Source organism: Rhamphochromis sp. 'chilingali' (genome assembly GCF_963969265.1).
Source record: "Rhamphochromis sp. 'chilingali' genome assembly, chromosome: 6".
Lineage (NCBI taxonomy): Eukaryota > Metazoa > Chordata > Actinopteri > Cichliformes > Cichlidae > Rhamphochromis > Rhamphochromis sp. 'chilingali'.
In genome coordinates, this window is record NC_137933.1 from 39,142,310 (window position 1) to 39,163,827 (window position 21,518).

Here is a 21,518-nt window from a genome sequence, read left to right on the forward strand (position 1 = left end):
AGATTATTTTTTAATATGTAAACATACAGTATATATATTAATATGTGATATTTGGTTTTGTTATGAAAAATAGGTTCACAATAAAAAAAATACTTTCAATTTATTTTTTAAAGTGAAAGTTCAACAGTCATTTCAAGGTTCTGTTTATTGTAAGGTAAAGACTCTACAAAGTGAGAGAGTCCCAAGGATCAGGCAATCACCTGTAAGCAGCACTTACAGGTGACTTACAGGAGGAGACCTAACGCAGAACAAAGCTCAGGGAGGACCGGCCATCTGGTGCCAGCAGTTGGGGTGAGAGCGGAAAGAAAAGGGAGACAAACAACAAAAGGAACAAAAGACAAACTTAGAGGAGAGCAGACAAAAGTAATGGCAGCAGTTAATACACAACACACGGAGAGAGAAAAGAGCAAAGAGGCGAGGGGCGCAGTGCACTGTTTGAGGTCTCCTAGCTTGAGGCTAGATGAACTAAGAGAAGGTTCAAGATCATCTGGTCCAGCTATAACTATAAGCTTTATAAAAAAGAAACATTTCAAGTCAAACCTTAAAAGTAGAGATGATGCCTCTATCCACAAATCAAGCTGGGAGCTAGTTACACAGGAGAGGAGCCTCATAGCTGATGGTACTTCTACTTCTATTGTACTTCTACAAACACTAGGAATCATAACAATAAATGACTGGTTGTTGTTGGGAAAATGTTATGCCTAAACTAATTGTGCAGAATATTGTCATATTGTCACTGTCAGTGTCTTTACCTTTTTAGTTTTAACTTTAGATATCCGCTGTGAGTCATCATTTTATATAATGAACATTAGAACCTAACATAGTGCATAAGTGATCTAAGGTCGTGTTTCATGTTTAGATGCCCCGAAAATACATTTTAAATCTCTTTTCCCCCCAATACTTTTAACATTTCTTTTGAAACACTGCCTGAATAGTTTGCCAGTGTCACATTATAAAAGCCTTAAAGAATACTTATTGGAGTTGCAGGAAATTCAAATGTGTTTATTTGCATTTGTATTAAGGTATATAACATAATATATACACTGTTTTGATGTTCATAGAGAGCTGCACTGGTTGCAGGTCAGATACAAATTAGAAGAACAGAAAGTCTATTGTTATATAATCAGATGAACATTAACTGCAGGTGCTTCATATTTTATATATTAGATTTCTTAAGCAAATGTTGTGGTGTGATAAATAATCTTTATTGGAGGGTTTGGATGGGATCGTCTGTGGCTCACTTGATGTTTACTCGTGCTTTAAGGTATTTTAAACTTCAGTGAGAGGTTGAATGGCATGCAGTAACCCTTCTAAGTGTGCTTACCTTGGTTTACTGGGCTCCCCTCAGACTGATACAGTCAACATGGAGCCCTGAGGCTTCAGGGTAGATTAGGATGACCTACAAACACTAGAAATTGCTCCTGAAACACGCACAAACATGGCAAATACATACTCAGTAACCTCAAAGTGCTGATTAGCGTCAATGTTAGAGTAATGAGAACAGGGCTTTGTGGAAAAAAATAATTAAAATGTGCTTCTAATTAGTGACAAGGATATGCTTGAAAATCATGGTTAGAGAGGATTATATTCTTATATACCTTCACCCTGAACAGAAGAGAGAAAAAGAAAAGGCATACTGAGCTAGAACTACTTGTGATATATTGTGACCTCATAACTCATTAGCTGGATGATGGGCAAAAAAAGAAGTCCACAAATGTTCTGGATTCCTTAACCCTCTGTGGCAAACCACATTTTTGCTTATTATACTGTCTCTTTTTAAAATGCTTTATTTAATAACACCAGAAGCATAATTGTTGAATAAAATTAAGAGTTGAAGATGGTTTGACCCCTGACGAGCACTCATCTCAGGAATCAAATTCACACGATGAGATTTTTTTTTCTTTTTTTAAGACTAATCTTATTTTTACACATATTTAACCTGAAATAGCTATTATGAAAAATATCTACTTAAAAATATGAATATCCAAAAAAGTTTATTTAGCTGAGTTTGATTTAATTTATTTACTAAAACAGCATTTTTTACTTTGTTGGGCAATGATGGTAAAACAGTGAGACTGCTTATTTGAGATTTTTTTAGTGCCTTCCTGCTCCAAAACACTTTATTAAAATGATCAGTTTTTATCAGGCAGTCGCAGAATTTGATAACCAGCTTATCATTTTGAGTCAGAAATGACCCCAAAAATCACAGAAATGTGATATTTACCTGACAGATTAATCAGTGTCACTTGATTCATTCAGATTCATTCAGACACACAAAGTCACCTGTGCATGGATGAGCGCATGCACTTACACAAACACACACAGTTATGGTTAAAATCACCCCCACCACCAAATAAATAAATTATACCAATGGGACAGACGACCAAAGTTATGTGGATAACATTTTGAGGCAGCGCATGAGACTTAAATTGTTTTTCCCACTTGAACTCTGGACACTGTCTGGAGGATAAGGTCTGCGCTTTTATCGAAGTAGCCCTTTCTCAAATCTAGCAGATTTTCTCAGATATGTTCTCAATACTATAAATACAGCAGAAGTAGAACACGGGACACATGACACCCACTCGCTTGCTGTGAATTCTCTGGCCAACATGAGGTCAGTCAGACATTACACAGTCTTTGTGCTAAGGAGGTGACAGTGGGGAAAAAAGTTTGAGTTATTAAATGTCCAGTGTAACTGATGCGGTCATTCACATACAGCTCGGCTGGATAATGGCCTTATTTGTTTAAGGCTGCAGTGCATGTGGATAGTGCAGATTTCACTCCCACTCGCTCAGATGCTGCTAAGAGACCTTAACAAAGCAGATGAAATCCCGGCGTCTGGTATGGTCACCTCTTTGTGAGGAGGGAGATGACACTTTGAGGCCTGCAGCAACAAAATTCACCAACAGTGTGTTTTTCAACTTCTCAAGTCATCTTGTTATTTGTTTTTTCTTACACAGTTACAGCTGAAATAAGACAGAATAAAAGAAATGGATCATTTGAAAGGATTCTCAAACATGTTTTTGGATCATTTTTGCACTGACGGACTGGATTGGACCCAAACGGCAAACTAGAGGGACGAACTTTGCAAACTAGAGGAACAGCTAAAATTAAAATGAGGAAAATATTTTTATTAGTTTGTTGCTAGGGGCTAGAAAAATAACATTTGTCTAGTTGTCTGGAGATGAGGTAAATAGAGGTAGAGGACAGAGGTAAATATGTTGCATTTCTTATGAAAATGCAAGATAAAAACAGGACTTTGTATGCTGAACCCCACATTTTCCTCAGTAAAGGAACCGATGAATAAATACTTTGTTCAGTCTGTACAATGCTGCATGTGCAAGAACATTTTCTTGATTTGAATAGTCTTGCCACCTCTGTAAAGCAGCATAATTAATAGAACTAGAAAATGAACTATATAGAGGGTGCTTTACCGATAATGAATACCTCCCACTTTTCCACATTTCAAGTGTTGAAGAAGGAGTGTTGGTTTGTCTTCATAGCTCAAGCATCTATAGGTCCGCTGCCAAGGTGTGGGTTTGTGACTGAACTATCCCTCCCCCCCCCCCCCCCCCCCCCCTTCATTTACTCAAAAATAGAAAAGGGATAGAAAGAAAAAGGTGAAGGGAGAGAAGGGAACTGTAGTGTGTTCCAAGTCAATTTCTCCTTCCTCAGATTGACTTCAAAGCAACATGACTAATCCTCTCACGCTTGTTCGTTAATAATCCGTTTAATAATCCGTTTAGCAGCTTTTCATGCTGTGCTGTTTGTTGGCATTATGGGGCTGTATAAAATGAGGAGAGGAGTCGTGGCGTTTCACTCAAAGGTGCTCTCTCCACACCCACCCCTACTGCGCTTAATGACACACTTTTAGTTTTTTTTTTTGTAACTGCGACTGTGCACCAACACAACATGGGGTCTCAGCTAAGCTACATATAACTGACTTATACCTGCAGTCACTGGGCAGGAAGATTTTACGATCTGTGCATAAATATTAAAATCTACACTAGTAGTAAACATTCATACAAAGGATAATAGATAATTGAGATAATTGATTACATAGTTAAGCTATAACTAGTTAAGCTTAACCAGTCAGCTCCATTTCTCTGCTGTCTGACTGAGAATGTTGGTGGACCAAAACCAAATTTCGTAAATTTAGCTAAACTTTCATCCCACACTGAAGGCCTGCACCATCTGACTTAAATGTCACCAGCTCATTTAATAACATTTAATCCCATACATCTCCTCAGTAGGTGCCCTCCTCTACCCTCTGGTACAGTTGTTATTTAGCAGAGACCAAGGCAGAGATCATTGAATGTCCCAATAATTTGTGAAAATCTGTTTTGAAAGCCTAATGTTTACATTTTGCACCTCTGTCATCAAAAAGTCTTTGGAGTAAAAGTGCGTCTGTGGGCCAGCAGTGTAGGTTGCTATATTATCAGCTATTACCAAACTGCATTGCACAAAATTTCACTCACCAAAATAATACTTTTTGGATGGGCTGTTCGAAGTACAATTAATCACGTAAGCCGTATTATTTTAATTACTTGAAAATGTTTCGTTGGGCACCAAAACCTTCATTGAGAACACCCATTTGGCAACTTTGATTAGTGAAGATAAAGGCAAGCAGAAATCTCGTTGTAGCAATGGAAAGAAAAAACAACTCAAAACTTAGCTATATACAACGAAATGATTTTTTGTGCCAGGCGATATATTTTAACATGGAAATCTAAGGGGATTGATAACTTTTAGAGTAGCAAGTGGCCACGTGAGGAACCTTCATACTGTCATCTTTTTTCAGCCCTGGAAGAGTGCGTGTGAAGTAGTGCGCATAGCGACCGCAGTGGTAACTGTTGTTGACACTTTGTAACATCAAATAACCTGTGAAAATGAAGGTAAACGTTGTGACAAAATGAAAGTTAAGTTGAAAGATGGGTTTCAAACTTACAGCTCCATCATCACTCAAGCATCCAAGTGTAGAGATTTGTTGTTTTTCTAACTTGGAATACACTGCTTGTTACTTCCATTCAGCAGGATGGAACGATCACAGCTGACTGAGATGACACCTACAGTAGTAGGCAGAGGATGCTGCCTAGTTTATCAGTCTGAGTACAACTGATGACCTTTCACCAGGCTCATATAATTCGAAACAAGGTGCCCGATCTCACTATCGCTCCCTCACTGAATAAGTGGTGGTGCAAGACTATGAAACAGTTTACATCAATTAATCATAAGGTACTTATCTGCAAAATAAAAACGTCAGTGTGCTATGTTCAGTCAGTTGCTTATCCTGCGATGACCTCACAGAACTCACAAATAAAACAGTAGCCTCCATTTAAACTCAATACTCGTAATTTTGTCAGAATCATAGAGATGGTCTTGGGAAAGCTGATGTAGCGCCATTTTTGAACATTTATACGTGAATAAACCCACATTCATTTGCTTTCTGTTTTTTTCTCAATTGAGCTGTCTCCCAGTTTTCTTCCTTTTTCTGCTATTCTTTCCTCTGCTCTCCCTCTCCATTTATTTTTCTCACAGATGGAACTAAGCCAGCCTCAAGGTTTTGGACTGGAGTCCATATTTTCATAGAGTACGCTTTCAACTGCCATTCCCAGTGAGCCCAAACAAGTGGGTTGCCAGATCCATCATGGTTTTATCTCTCATTATCTGTGAGACTCCCGGCCCCCTCCACTAGCCTTCTGCAACTGCTGGAACTGAGTGTAGATGAGAGATGAAACGATTAACTCCCATTTTCTGTAATCAGCAGAGAGAACTTGACAGAAGAACCAGTGCAGAAGAGAGAGAATATGGAAATATGTAGCTCGTCCTCCCAATTTCTGTTCTCTCGCTTTGCCCAAAGACCAAAAAACAAAAAGTCTACAGCCACACATGGTGAAGCAGGAAGACAGATGGAGGGATGGATTATAATGTCTGTATAACTCGTGGCTATCAGAAGTCTTCTGTTGCCATTTTAATTGGAATCCACATGATCCATGCAGCATCTTGATTTCCACTCTTAATTTACAGAGAAAAACACGAAATTATCTCCAGACAAAATGGACCACAATGGTGAGTTCATTAATAGATTAGCTGGCAAGTACTTTGATAATAAATTCATATTTTTTGTGTTTTTTGCAGTTTGTTATGTGTAATTAATTGGAAACCTTTGGATGGGAGCTGCTCTTTTAGCTCTCTGTGTAAATTTATAATAATCATTTTATTATTTCTGTGATTGTATTAGTTGAGCAATTAATTCATTTATCAATGAAATGATCAATACCTTGTAATAGTGTATTAGATGTGATAGTTAACTGTTGGCATGACAAAGACCTATTTGTGAGAGAAATGAATAGTAATTGCCCAATTTGTTTTCATTTAAAATTAATTTGTTTTAACAGCTTTCAGATTAATTAGGCTACGTGCTGGAAGACTGCTACAGATTGTATAGATGAAACCGCTCGTCTCTTTTGCTGATGACTACAGGATATGTAGGGGAAAATAATATATTACCTGTCAAATTTATAAATTATGCTCAGTGGATTATCCTGTGGAAACTTTTCAGACTGCCCATTGAAACTGATTTCTGTTTTTTATTCTGGGCTCTGCTTTAGAGAGAGGGGCTCAGAGTAGAGCTGGTACTCCTTCACATTGAAAGGAGCCAGTTGAGATGGTTTGGGCATCTGACTAGGATACCTCCTAGACGCCTTCTGGGTTTGGAGTTCTGTGCATGTCCTACCTGCAGGAGGCCAACCCAGGACACGTTGGAGAGATTATTTCCCTCAGCTGTTCTGGGAACATCTCGACGTTTCCCAGACAAACTTAAGAAAATGGATAATGGCGAGTCTTTATTGACGTCGGAATTCAGACAAAAACAAAAGCAAAAAAGAAAGCACTTGTTTTTGTTTTGGTCTCTGCTGTGCTTGGATCCAAGGCAGGTCTGTTTAATGAAATGGTTGATTTAGTGACAACTGGAAAGCAGGTTTGTGTTGAGTGATGGCGAGCAGAGGACATGCATTGTCTTTGACTGAAGTTCTGCAGTAGGGCCAAGCTATATTAAAACCTTGTCTGCTGAAATAGCAGTACTTCAGATATAAATTAAGTTGCTTAGGGGCTTGAAAACTCATTTACTGACTTTATGGTGTGTCTTCAAGGGACATGATAGATTAGGTTGATGACAGCAGTTGATTCTCCCGTTCAGTCACTAAGTAAGGTGTTGGGCCACCACATCCTGCAGAACAGTTTCAGTGAGACTCGGCATTGACTTTACAAACCTCTCGATTGGGGGTCAAGGACTTAGGATTGACTTGAAATTAAATATCTGCTTCTTTTGATTTTGTTGCCATCAACACATAAAAAAGCTAAAACATGAATGAATAAATGAATAAAGTTTTTGATAGGTGAATTAAAATACAGGAAAAGATGTTCAGGCCAAAAAGTATTTTATAGCTAATTCTGTTAAACATTAAGGTAATGAGGTACAAAAGAGTATCACACAGAAGCTAAAGCTTCCAGATAGAGAGGAAGAGGAGCAATAAAAACAATAAGGCACTGGCTCCACATGGGACCAACATACAATCAAAGGTACCTCTGTGGCATACTTTTGACAGAGCCTGCAAAGAGATTTGTAGACTGCCCTAAAGAAGTTGTAGCCGTTTGCTGTCAGCAGGGGGCAGTGTCAAAAGCAACCAATCTGTTGGCTAATTTTCATGTATGTGCTCTTGTCCGTCCAATAAAAGGATCCAAGATGAAAGCAGCTGTTGTGACATGACAAGTTCCCTTTTGAAGCCTCAACGCAGGCATTTCCGCTGTAGTTTTTGAAACCACGATTTGGCAAACAAGGTGCAAATTAGACTGTGAAATTTTACACTCACTGGCTAATGACTTTCAATCACAAATCCACTAGACTTCTATGGGCTGAAAATCTTCTCGCCCCCACAAGTATTGCCCCCTGGTGGCCATGGAAAAGAATGCAGGTTTAGGGCACCTGCAGATTGGCTTCACTTTTCAGACCTGGAAGTTACATCCATCTTTTATACAATCCATCCGGAGCCCCTGCTGCAGAGAAGGACAAAGTTATCACAAAAACAATAGAAAATAGCACAGATCTCACAATACCCTTACATGGAAATCACCCCCAGAACACACAAATTCAAAAGACACGGACAAAATTCCAGAGATGTGCTATAAATTGTCCCTGCTTTTTGTTAATTTCAGTTGAAAGTACCAACTGCTACTGTTGTAACCAAAGTTTTAGCAAAAGTTTACCTCTGATTTTATTTTAATTCTCTTACTCTCATAAATATGTTTCCATTTTAGGAAAAAAAAAAGGACATTAATTTTCAAGAAACTGTACAAACAAAAATGCAAAACTTTGATTAAGTAAGCTCTGTGGTAAGGAAAAAGACACTGCTTTGGTTTAAGGCTAGGGTTAAGATTTTCTCTGTCAGCTGACATTTTGCTTTTAGCAAAAATAACTGGAATAACATGAGGCTTGAGCTGTGTGTTTGGGACCGACGGCAACTGCATTAGCAAGCTTTCCTCCGAGCACTTGGCTCTGTCTGAACAGCTGTTGCTTAAACTTTTACCGAATAAATGCAGTGACTTTGATATCAGTCCATTTTTTGTGCTAAATGGTGAGGCAAAGGCAAGATGCAAGAGAGACAAGAGGCTGAAGGTTGTAATACCTTCTGAATCCCAGTGCACCTTAATAGGACTTAATAAAGCCAAAGATCACAGACATTACCTCAGCTGAACTGTAAATCGAGCTCTGACGCTTAAACCCACACAAACATCTGCACACATCCAGTGTTTTGGCTTGCACGTGTCTGCCCTTAAGTTAATTAAAGGATTTAGTAGGCTAATTAGTAGATTGTTAAATAGGGGACACATGGTCTTCCTATTGTGCTCCGAGGTTTGCGTCACCTGAGGTATCAAGACTAATCCCTTCTAACTGGAGCAATAGAGAGTAGGTTGTAAACAATAGCTGGTATCACAGTTGGTAAGACAGTCTTAGATCCAGATGGTAAGTAGAGTAATCTCAGGAAGGGATTGACCAATTATTGGCTTTGGGAGGATAATGCTAAGCTTGTGTACTTAATGGAAAATTCATTGAAACAACCCTTTGAACTCTTTAACTAACTTAATTTGATTTATGGTGTGTTATGGAACTATAGTGAGAAAAGCTCTTCACTCATGTAGCAGTAACCTTTCAGGTGTGAAATGTAAAATAAGAATGCATTAATTATACAAAAGCTGAACGTATGAAGACCATAGATGTGAATACATGTTACAGATGGTATGGTTGTCAGTTCCAAAGTGTATCCTTTTGCAGCAAGTTTTATTTATATCACCTTTTAACTTTACCCTTAGGTCCAGGTAAAGAGACACTGTGATGCTCTGTACTATCTGTTCACTTAGGTAATGAGCAGCCAAGCCATATTTGAGGACTGTGCAGTGGCATAAAATGAGACTTGAAATAGAAGACTCGGTCAGGTTATCCTGCCCCAAAAAGGCTCTGAGCGTAACCTTTCAGACCTCTCTGAAGTAGTGAGACCTCATCCAGCACAGGGATTTATTTAAAAAAAAAACAAAGGCCTCTCTATAGTGTGTGACAAATATCTTTACATTGGCTTCGCTGTGGGTAACGAATAGGGATGGGTACCGGTGTCCGTTCTGACATAAACGGTAGTAACCAGACCGAAAAGCAGCGCACATTTCGGTGCTTTATTTCGGTGCTTTTTTTTCCTGAGCTGTGATACACTTTAGATTCTAGCCAATCATTTTACGTTTCCGAGGATAGTAGGCGGGGCCAGGTACGTACGTTCTGTTAGAGCAGAGCTACAGATTAAAAATGTCCAAGGCGAAGAGGTCAAAAGTCTGGCTGTACTTCACAGCAAAATATGCAAACTCAGCAGCCTGCAACAAGTGCTTTAAGCTGATACTGTGATACTGTCAAAGGAGGTAACACCTGAAATCCGATGAAACACCTGGTGACGCATAGCGTTTTTTTTAAAAGCCCAGAAATGCGCCGTATTTGATAGCTTGCTGCGAGACCTCACACCGAGCACATCTACTGCGGGTGGGTTGCCTGTTATGCAACATCCCCCAAAAACACGAAGAGGAGAGTCCTGGCCCCTAACCCTGCCAGTGTAGCAGAAATGATGACGGATGATGGTGGCAGCAGCAGCAGCCGTTCTTCTCTGCGTGAGTAGCTAATTTACGTTGAGTAGGCTAACCACGTTATTACATTAATGCATGTAAGGTGAACTAGCAAACATCATCATAGCTACATGCGGCTGTCTTCTTGTTTGATGGCAGATACTCCCTTCACCCTGGCTAAAAAGGCTAAAATGACCAAAGAAAAAGTGGAAAACAGTTAAACATGAGAGGTTTAGGACAAAGTTTGTGTTTTTTCCATTGTTTAAGCACTGCTTCCAGCCAAGAGTGATACCATATATGCCCCATAGCTGCAGAAAAGGCTAACATTGTTATATTTTTACAAAAAACAGCTGAACATGAGAGGTTTTTGGACCAATTTTGTGTTCTCCATTCTTTAAGCACCGGTTTGAGCACCGTTTGAGCACCGGCACCGTTTCAAAAGTACCGATTTGGCACCGGTATCGGATAAAACCTAAACGATACCCATCCCTAGTAACGAACACCAATTATTTCTTCAGTAACCTGAAAAACAATTTCCCATGCATTTGTTATAAGAATCTGTGTATAATGTTTGCAATCGTACTTATATTTAGGTTAGATAAATGCGTTAATGTGTTTTCTTTGCCTTTATATATTTCTTTCAGATTTTGGTCACTGAGGAGGAAGTGTGGGTTTATCAGAACAGACGTTTCCTTGGATGCACATTGCTGATAAGATCAGCGAGACTAAACCTAACCAGTAAATTTATTAAAGTAAAGCCATAAAACTAAATCAGTAAGTTCAAAGATGATAAAGTGCCATTTATAGAGTTCGGGGGAAGTTTTCACTGGGTTGTAAACTGTGATCAATTGCCAGAACATTAGTCCAGCAACATATTTTTAATCTATTTTTATTGATGTAAATATGACAATTAACTGTGATATTGATTCCAATTGACATTGGCCAGCATTAGATGATAGCATTGGTTTTCAAATTAGCTGTTGCACTTCTCTGAATGTGTAGTCACTCTAAGTGTTCGTGCAAGCTCATGTGTGCATTTGTTTGAGCTCAGTATTGGCAGTGTGAAGATTTTCAATTATGAGTAGCTTTGCTGGAAGAATAAACAGCGAAACTATTGGCTAACCATTTGTATCATTTGCAATTAGTGTAAGAACTAAAGCGTGATTTTCCTCACTGTCTTGCTCTGTCTCTGTCTCTCATCCCTGGCTTTAATTGGCGTTTTTGTGCAAAAATCTAAAAAGTCACTAAGATGGCAACAGCTTTCCATTCAAGGAGATTATGGATGGAACAGTTACCAGTGAGAGCAAATAGCCTTTAGTAATCCTCGGAGGACATTTAATTAACTGGCTTTCCTTTCAGTTACTTTTTTTTTTCTGTCTTGCTTTCTTAGTCTCTCTCAATCTGTTTCTCCTTTCCTTTTTCTTGCTTATTTTTTTGTCTTACACCATTTTTTTTTCAAAGATGTGAAGGCACAGCACTCATGCGTGCAGACACACACTCACAGGTATAGCAAAACTCTTTTCTTCAGTGGGTTGAAGGCTGGAGTAGTTAGTTCAGCATGTTAGCACTAAATGAGAGAGAGCGAGAGGAGGGGTAAACTCCACATTATGCTATCAGTACTGTCAGCATAATGTAGAGCAGGAGGGGGAGAAGGATGGGGAGAAAATGAGGTAGCAGAGTTAGAAAGGTGCTGATTGAGGTCACCGGAGGAGTGCAGATGAGAAAGGAGGGCTCTCTTTCATTCTTCGGCTGTTAAATTAAGTACCTTCACATTCATATTGACATCTCCAAGCTCACTCATTTATGTAGTGATGTAACATATTTACATATAGACTTAACCTGATTCATCAGTTGCATCATATCCACTTAAAAAAGCCTCTCTGGCTGGTGCTGTACCTTGGCACTTTAAGGCTTCATATGAGTCATAACTGTGTTCTTGTTTCACAGAGATATTAAAGGCTTTTCGACACATTTTATTATGACAGTTTGGTTCCCGTGATGTACTGTTTATCCTTGGTAAGTTGATGTGCTGAAGACATGTGCTTTGCAGTGAATTGGTGTAATTTTTTCATGTAATTGACTTCATAATGCACCCCGCTGCAAAGCAATTCCCCAACAGAAATCTCAGAAGTGTCCCAAGTTGATCCCAAGGATGAGTATTGAGGCTGATCAAGGCATATTTCAGTGATCAGGTCATCCTCAAATAAAGCAGATCTTAATGTGATCCCTTTTTTTTTTTTTTTTTATTTCGGCGTATGTTTTCCACCTCGGCCTGCTAGTCTTTCTCTACTGCTCTATATCTAAGTAATAGCCAGTCTCACTGCAAGCACTTTACTTAGAGAGTGAAAACTGTGGTGTGAGTCTGAAAAATTATTTTCTCACAGTGCCCACATTCAGTTGGCATTATATCTACTAGATCAGGAAGTAACAAAACCTGCCTACTCATTAGCCTATTACAACCCGGTGTTTTTAAACGAAAAGCCACCTGGTCTTTGCAATGGTGGCAGGCATTGGAGCAGTATTGCAAAGGGATCTGTATGGCCATCTCTGAGAATGCTCCATCATCTGTTTTCAACAATAATAGGAAGGACTAAAACATTTTTTCATAGTCATTTGTACCAGAATCTGCCAGAACAGGGTGAAGAGTCCAAATCTGAATATTTAGAGTGTTAAATAATGTCATCATTTGATCTGCTGTCAAGGTTACTTGTTAATTTAGTATTTGCCTCGTTTGAAAATAACTCATCCAGGGTAGGAGGCAGACACCAGTGTAGTTCTAGTGTTAGTCCCAACCTTGGATAAATGGGAAGTGTTGCATCAGGAAGGTAATCTGGTATAAAATCTTGGCCAAATAAAACATGCAGATCTAGTGAAAGCATAAGATTGGGTGCCAATTTTGGAACTGTGGTAGTGGTAGTATGTGAGGGTGGTGCAGGACGTGTATGATGACAGACAGACAGTGGTGACGTGTGTGGTTGTGAGTAACAGATGGTTTAAGTTGGGGTGTGATTACGTTATGAACTTGCTCTGCTTGTTTGTAATGATGATGGTCAGGTTAACAGATGAAGAAAGGGCAAGAGTCTCTTTGGACTATAATGTTTGCAGACAACATTGTGATCTGTAAATAGAATAGGGAGCAAGTGGAAGAGAACCTTTAGAGGTGGAGGTATACTCTGGAGAGGGCAGGATACATGTATTCATGTTTATTCATTCGTAGTTCTTGTTCTGCTCTTTAGCCTACGTGAGCTCACGGCTCCAGCACATGAACTAGTTTAACTCTTCAGTTTGCCCCACCTGACCAATATTAGCTAGTTACTGATATATTAGTATTGGCAGTTTACATGATTTTAACCACCCTTTCATTGTGTTATGAGTTTTGATGTTCCATAGTCTGTCCACCAGAGCACATTATGAAACTTCCATGTTTCCAGTGCCACAAACACAACAACCTGCTGACTACCAGCTAACTACACAGTAAAATCAGTATCTGTATATGTGAATCGACCGTAAAAGTCCTCAATCGGTGGAGCTTGACCTGAATCATATCACGGACTGACGCAACAGCTGTCCACACTCTCAAAAGGGAAGCGGGAATGGCAGTCAGTGCTCATTAGCAGTGATCGAACTTTGAAAATAAGAGCACGGGGATTTTATGCTTTGGTATTTTTTGTCTGTAAATATAAAGTGATTGTGGGAGTAACTTTAACTTACCACAGACATAACATTAGTATGAATTTGAGTCCATTTTTTAATGAAGCCATCACTAATGATGCTGTTTTGCCTTTTCTTTTGTATGCCAATTTGTGTGTTTTTTTTTGTTTTGGGTTTTTTTTTTTAAGCTTCAAAAGTCAAATAGTGAAAAGGGCTGCACGACATTACAGCAGGGAATCGCAACTTTTGTTCAACTTTGACCACAGTTTCTGGTTTTGGTTCATGTTAATTGAGTCGTGTTATGATCAGAAGACAAACACACACAGCTACCATTTTTCATTAGGGGGTGATTGACTCTACATATTCTGTATGTGGTCTGAGAACAAGATGAGATGAAAGCACTGTGGCAAATGAAATTTAGAAATCCTTGGACTAGGTTGGTGGGCATGGAAAAGCCTTCTATGGCACTGTTAGTAATTGCAGGTCCCACTGTTTCTAGGAATTGCAACATGTCATTAGATCCACTAAGATGCATTAGTGATGGGGATGGCAATAGCACCATGCTGTATCTCCCAATGTTCTCCTTTAGCCACTAATCCACTGATGATTGTTATTAGTGAGAAAGGCGTGTGCATGTGTAAGATGCATTCAGGCACAATGCTCTGTATATTAGCTTGGTGATTTATTGTCTTGGATGTGCTATCCCTTTTTCTCAAAGCTGCATTGTCCTTTTTCCAGTTAATTTTGAATCTGTTATGACCTCGAAGACGAAGGAAGAGAAAGAGATTATCAACAAATACACGGATTGAACCACAAAATCAAGTGGTATGCTATATATTTTGGGGGGGCGATATGGCTGCTTTATTTTGCTCTTCTGTCGTCTTTTGATGTCTTCTTATATTTTTCTTTGTAACACCCCCCGTCATCTCTAATGCCACTGATTTATGCAATTGCTTTTTCGTGCTTTTCTTTTTTCTGTCTCTACTTAATTCTTCCATCTTCCACTTTTCGTTGTTCTGCTGTTTCTATAACAACCGCAGGGTCATTTTTCAGTCTCTGCGCTTCACTCTTAATCCTGTTCATGCGACACTCGGCTCTTATTTTCTTGCTGCTTTTTCCTGCTGCGCTCTATATATTGCTTGATTACACCCTCTCGTTCTGAAAATATATTTAAATCTTAATGTCTTTTTCTCTGTATCTTCTGTCTGTCCACTTTGCATTATTCGATGCACAGTCATACGCGCAAAGGACTTTTCTCACCACGCTACTTGTTTTTGTGACGCCAAATAGGAATTAGAATTTTTTTTTACAGCAGGTATCAAAGCAGACACAAATGACAGCAAGTCTTTGGCTCCAGCCCTGAAATTACTCCTCTGCTTCCCTGCTGTGATCAGCTAGCACTGATGTGTGCTGTGCGTTTGTGGGTGGAAGGGTGGGTGTATTGATGAGGACTGTACGGGACCTCGCTGTGTTTTACCACTGTCACTATGATTGCTGTTTACTGTGGATGCAGATTGCACGGCACTGATTATGATTACTAGTTGAAATGTGAAGATGGCCTCTGCAGTTTCTTTTGGATTACATTTCCATTGTCTGTTGTTCACATGGGACATTCAAGAAGGGAACAGAGGGAGATGACAGCTTAATATAAGAAAGTGTAACTGAATAAGATGATTTTTGTATTTATTTGTTTGATTTATGTGTCTGAACATGGCTTTTGCTTAAGCCTTAGTTACACCAATCTGAAATGTATAAGCTTCAAACCTCTTAATTATAACTGTAAGTACAATGTAAATAGTTTATAATAGTATGGGGTGTCTATGAAGAAGTCACTATTAAAGAAATAAAGCCAAGAGACAAGGCTGAGATATTCCAGATTAGACAAGAACAGGATTGAAAATGAGTGGCAACAAGTGTCATTGAGTAATGAACCCAAATTGTGACATTTTTTGTGTCAAATTGTCATCGGTATGTGCAGAGGACGTCAGGACAGAGGTATACCAATGAGAGTCTGCCAGCTTTGGAGGCTTGGACATGATTACAAATAAAATTGAATTGAATTGTTTGGATCTTGATTTTGGTTAGTGGTGTTAGGGAGCTTTTCAAAATTGAAAGAATTACGAGAACAGACGACGATGATACCAAACACCCTTCAATGCAGTAAAAGCATACACAGCCATGGATTGGCCGCCCCAGAGCCTGGACCTCAATATTTCTGAAGCTGTATGAGGTCATTATGACAGAGAACAAAACAAAAGGCAGAAACATCCAAAGAACATCTTTGAATGTTCTTCAAGAAGCCTGGGGAACTCTTCCTGAAGACTACTAAGAACTTGTAAGAAAGCTTGTCTCAGAAATTTCAGGCCGTGATGAAGAATCAAAGTGGTCATAACAAGAATAGATTGTTTTTGCCTTACATCTCCATAAATTTGTCTACATATATTTTAATAATTAGATGCACCTGTTTCTCATGTTCTTAGCAACATATAGAGAAATCAGTGCTATCTCGAGACTGTAGTATTATAGTATTATGAAGTATTACTGATTAATCTATACCTTTTTTTTGTTTGTTATGTAAAAAAAAGAAAGAAAAAAGTTTAATTCCATTTAAATAAATAATACTAAAAACACATGCTGATGATTTCTGGATATCAATCTTCTGGATATCCATTAAGTGCATCAACATGCTGGTCAGCAGAGGTTGGGCAAGAAAATGAATGAGCTAGATTGATGATGACAGAATAGATTTTAACAGCGTGGGAAAGTGGACATAACCTAGCAGCCTTAACTGACTATATACAAGAACCTTATTAAATTAAGTTAATAATGAGTTTACTTTTGTGTTTTTTACATAAAATGATTCATACTTTAAGTAATGCCATTTAATTATACATTTAATAAATTGTGCATATATGTCTGATTCTAATTAAATAACAAATCATTTAATCAATTTATTTTTGGCACTTTTGGCATTCATTAGACCAAATTGATAAAGTGAAATTGATTGAATTTGACCTGAGCCAGTTAGTCTGCAGCACTTATTGGAAAGACAACTGTGTTTCCGTCTGAGTTATTAGTGGTTGGTAAAACAGAAGGCTGAATGTCTGGTTTTCTTTGGAGTCAGTGGTTATGAAAGAAAAGAGCAGCAGTCAGAAGACAGAAATGAACTAAATAAATACATACTAATGAAGGAACCTAGCCAATGGCTGTGCCTCCGTGGCGTAAGACTACATGAAACATTAACCTAAAAGAAGTAAATTATAATATGTAAATGTAACCAACAAAAAAATGAGATAAAATGGGACTAGCTCTGAAAAGATTTTATAATGCTCAATTATTCATCTTTTTGTGTGTTTCTCATGTTTAGTCTTTAGTGTTTCATCTAGGCTAACAGATGGGTAATGAGGTCAGCTGCCCTTCTTCTGTTTTATATATACGTGTACATATGTGTGTGAGAGAGAGCCTCAGTGTGATCATTTTAAATCATTCAGCTATCAATAACATTGCAAGCTGCATTCATAAACTGTGTGTGATGCACAGGCACAGCTACCTGCTAATTAGTGCTAAGTAACTAGCTCGGTTTCACTCTCCAAAACTGAAGCACATACTTTTTGGATGCTTTGTACCCCACAGCAAATTATATTATTTGTCACATACTTCTGTTAAAAATGCTCCACAAATCACCACAACCAGAGGACCAGTTCACTGGAGGTGAGACCCAGCAGACGGCTACCTGGTTCTGTCGTCTATGTTACCTCATCTGACAATCAAAATTTTATCAGTATCCAAATAAATAAATTGCTGTAGTAATAGAGCCAGAAACTGTTTTCTGTACCAACCTGTATACTTGCTTTTAATTCTGTTACTCTAAGTTGGGCATTTTAACATGGGAGTCATTTTTTGGCAATTTTTCAGCCCCAGAGGTTGGTTTTAGATTAATTAACACTTCCTGGAAGGCGTCATCACACTTACACCAGGATAATAAGTTGTCATAAACACTCTTCTTCTCTCCAGTCTGTCTTCTGCTGTTCATCTCCATGGTCATCGCTACCCTTTACCTCTCTCACACACAGACACACACACACACAGTGACAGTAGAGGATGCGCAACCATAGCTGAGTGTAAAATGCAGCTGAGACACTCAGATTGAGCTGCAATGAAACAAGGGCAAATAAATTACATAAATGTATGTTTATGCTTGTTGCCCTTTGTTCGTTACAGGGAGCTTCTTGGTATGGAAATACTCCACTGCATATTTTAAACCTAGTATTTGACTTCAACTAAAACTGCCTTCTTATTTTCCTTGTTCTCTAGGTCCAGAGTGGTACTTGGTCAGAGTGGAGTTAACGGTGACGGATGTAAATGACAACATCCCAGAATGGAGCATGGTTCCTGCTCCCTACCTTGCTGTGGTTTCCCCTGATGCCTCTGCAGGTTCCCTGGTCTACAAGCTCTTTGCTGAGGATGGAGATGAAGGCAACAATGGTGAAGTGGAGTACTTTTTGTCTGACGGTAGGTTAAATTGCTTCTTCTTTTTTTGCCTGCATAGTGTGTTAAAGATCAGGTTGACTGTTTACAGCGTCACAACAATCACAAAACAGGGAGGCAATAATGTGACGGAGGAGCTATGGAAGTGACAAGCTAACAGTAAGCAGCTAATAGCAAACATACAACTGCATTATTATATGAATCTTGTGTTTTTGTGTACTTTTGCAGTTTTTATATTTGGTGGTTTTCTTAAGGTCCAGTGCATTTGACCTCGCAAGGCCACCATAGCCGACAGCTATGAGGGATTTCCGTAGTAGACAGCAAACCGCAGAGCATTTGGCTTTTCACTAATCACACTGAAAAAAGTAGACAAATTATATGCAAAACCTTTGAACAAAGAGGCATTTGTTGGTGTTGGCATTTTTAATAAAACAAAAGTCTCAGTTGCATAAATCATTTGCTTGATTTAAAATGTTTTGTTGTTTTGATCAGTGCTTTTTTTTAATGTTCTGTATGGTGCAGACTCAAGTATACACTCTCTTTGAGCTGTTGCCCTCTGCAGTGCTGAGTTTTATGCGCACACGATTCTCCAGTGTCTTGTCTGGTTTTTTTCCACTGTGCAAAATAATTGCTTTTGTTATTGTCTGCTTTGTAATGATTTCTTGTCTCTGTTTTAGAATCTGTTTAAAAAGATGATTTTTCAATTTTCCTCATGGGGATGCATTGGAATAAACTGACTGAAAAATTATAAGAAAAAACATAGACATATTATTGTTAATATCTATGCTAAACTTTTCAATTTAAATGCTCAATCCCACCTCTCAAAGTTTAACTTCTAAAAATGCAGTATATTTTGGATCAAGGTCTTATTGAATCCTGTTATTCTGAATACAGGTCATGAATTTTAACACCCCAGTTCCTGTGGTTTTTGCATTTTCCTCTCAGCAACTTTGAATACTGATTGTCCAGTCATCTTTTTTTTATTGGTGAATGCTTAGCATGCACTTAAATATTTCTGACAACTTTTGAAAGCAACTTTTGTGCAAAGTGTTTTGCCCTGTGGTCCTTTTCACTGGATGATCTCTGTTGTTGTGTGTTGCCTTATTTGCTTATCTTGTCTTTGGTGTATTACCCTTCTGTATATGATCAAACAAATCGTCCCCAGGTGGTGATGGTCGTTTTGAAGTGGACAGGAAGACTGGCCAGGTACGAACTACGGGCCTTCCCCTGCAGCGGGACAGGGAATACCTGCTGACAGTGGTGGCTGCTGACCGGCTGGGCAGCCGCAGTGCTCCTGCTGTCATCTCTGTGGTTGCTGGACCCCGGCCACCACAGTTTACCAATGCCTCCTTCACTATTGCAATACCAGAAAACACCCCTGAAGGACAACCGTGAGTTTACACACATTCATCCACTGAAATCCCTTACAGGACATCTACATGAAACAATATACATGACATTGACTACACACACACACACATCTGCTGTTTTCCTTTCACTATACCATGATTAATATTCATGATGAAAAATATTACTATGTGTCTAAAACGACACAATCATGATGGGCATTTAAGTAAGTAAGTAAGTAAGTAAGTAAACTTTATTTATTAAGAGCTTTTCACAGACAGGCAATCACAAAGCGCTGTACACAAATATTAAAATATTAAAATTAACAATAAAATCAATAGACATTATATACAATGTAAAAGATCAAATGTAAATAATGTAAAAAAAATATAAAATATGTAGATCAACAAAAGGCTTGCTTGAACAGAAGAGTTTTTAACTGTTTTTTTAAATGAATCCACAGAGTCAAGCAAACGTAATTGTAGTGGTAAACTGTTCCACAGCCTTGGTGCAACAGACTGAAAGGCTCTGTCCCCTTTTGTCTTCAATCGTGTACGGGGAACAACTAAGAGACTCTGAGTCTGTGAGCGGAGATGACGAGCAGCAGTGTATTTTAAAATGGTAAATGGTAAATGGCCTGCATTTGTATAGCGCTTTTCTAGTCCATAGGACCCCAAAGCGCTTTACACTACATTCAGTCATTCACCCATTCACACACACATTCACACACTGGTGATGGCAGCTACATTGTAGCTACATTGTAGCCACAGCTGCCCTGGGGCGCACTGACAGAGGCGAGGCTGCCGGACACTGGCGCCACCGGGCCCTCTGACCACCAAAAAAGAAGCTTGGATAAGTAATCTGGAGCCTGGCCATTTAGTGCTCTGTATGTTAAAACAAGAATTTTAAAGCGAATTCTAAACTCTATTGGGAGCCAATGTAAAGAATATAAGATGTGTATGTTTAATGTGTACACTTTTATTTATTTATTCTTAGATACTCGTGTTTTACAGACTAAATCCATACTGTGGCTCATTTAGCCTTTAGCATGTGTAGCAGAGTAATAGGATTACCTTTAAATATTTATTTGCATACACAGTAAGAATAGGTAGTCATCGACATTTCTGCAGTCGCATTCTTAGCAGAAAGCTCTCTCTGGTGCCACATAGGGCTGTAACTTTTTCCATCATCTATCATCATCAGTGAGCATTAAACTTGTCATTGTACCAATCACAAAATAGAAATATTATCTTCTGTGCAACTCAGTGATGAAAAATATAGCTTTGCTAAATATATGTTTAGATAAACTTAAATATCCTTAAAATTAAAAAATGTCGACCATGGCATTAGTTGAGTTGAGTTGAGCTCAGCTGCAATCCTGACAGATCAGCTCATCTCGATGCCAGCCAACATCAGCTTTTCTCAGCTAATACCCTTCAATACATCCACTTATAAAGGGCTCTCGATTAATGTTTCTTTAGCCTGGCTTGAGGTAATGTCCATCTGTAAGCTGCTTTGCAACCCAACTTAAGGCAGTGGGTAGGACTAAAGGTATCTTAACCCTGTAATGCCCTTTGTATCATATGTGATACATGAGTTTCTGAGACCTCTATCTCATCAACATGATCAATACTTGCCATAATTTCAAAATGTTATGGACAAAACTCTCTTTTTTTGTCTAAAATTTACATTGTTGTTAACAAAAAGTTGCCAAAAACATCCAATGTGTCAAGTCCATATAACATCTGTGGACAGACTTTAAGGTGGCACTTCAGTCATTTCCGTTTCAACCTGGGAGAGACAGACAGGCTCTAACAGAGTCCAAATGACTGTAAACTACAGTGGATCAAAAATACAACTGGAAATAAAAGATT

At 38.7% G+C, this 21,518-nt stretch overlaps 1 protein-coding gene across 1 annotated transcript in view; it reads left to right on the forward strand.

The window, feature by feature from the left end:
• The window catches only part of LOC308397943 (neural-cadherin-like), a 348,547-nt gene that overhangs the window by 70,345 nt on the left and 256,684 nt on the right, over nt 1-21,518 (forward strand). The window contains exons 2-3 of the mRNA XM_080884232.1: nt 18,124-18,321; nt 19,463-19,688. Of these exons, the coding sequence (XP_080740358.1) occupies nt 18,124-18,321; nt 19,463-19,688 (424 nt within the window). The remainder of the gene's footprint in view (nt 1-18,123; nt 18,322-19,462; nt 19,689-21,518) is intronic.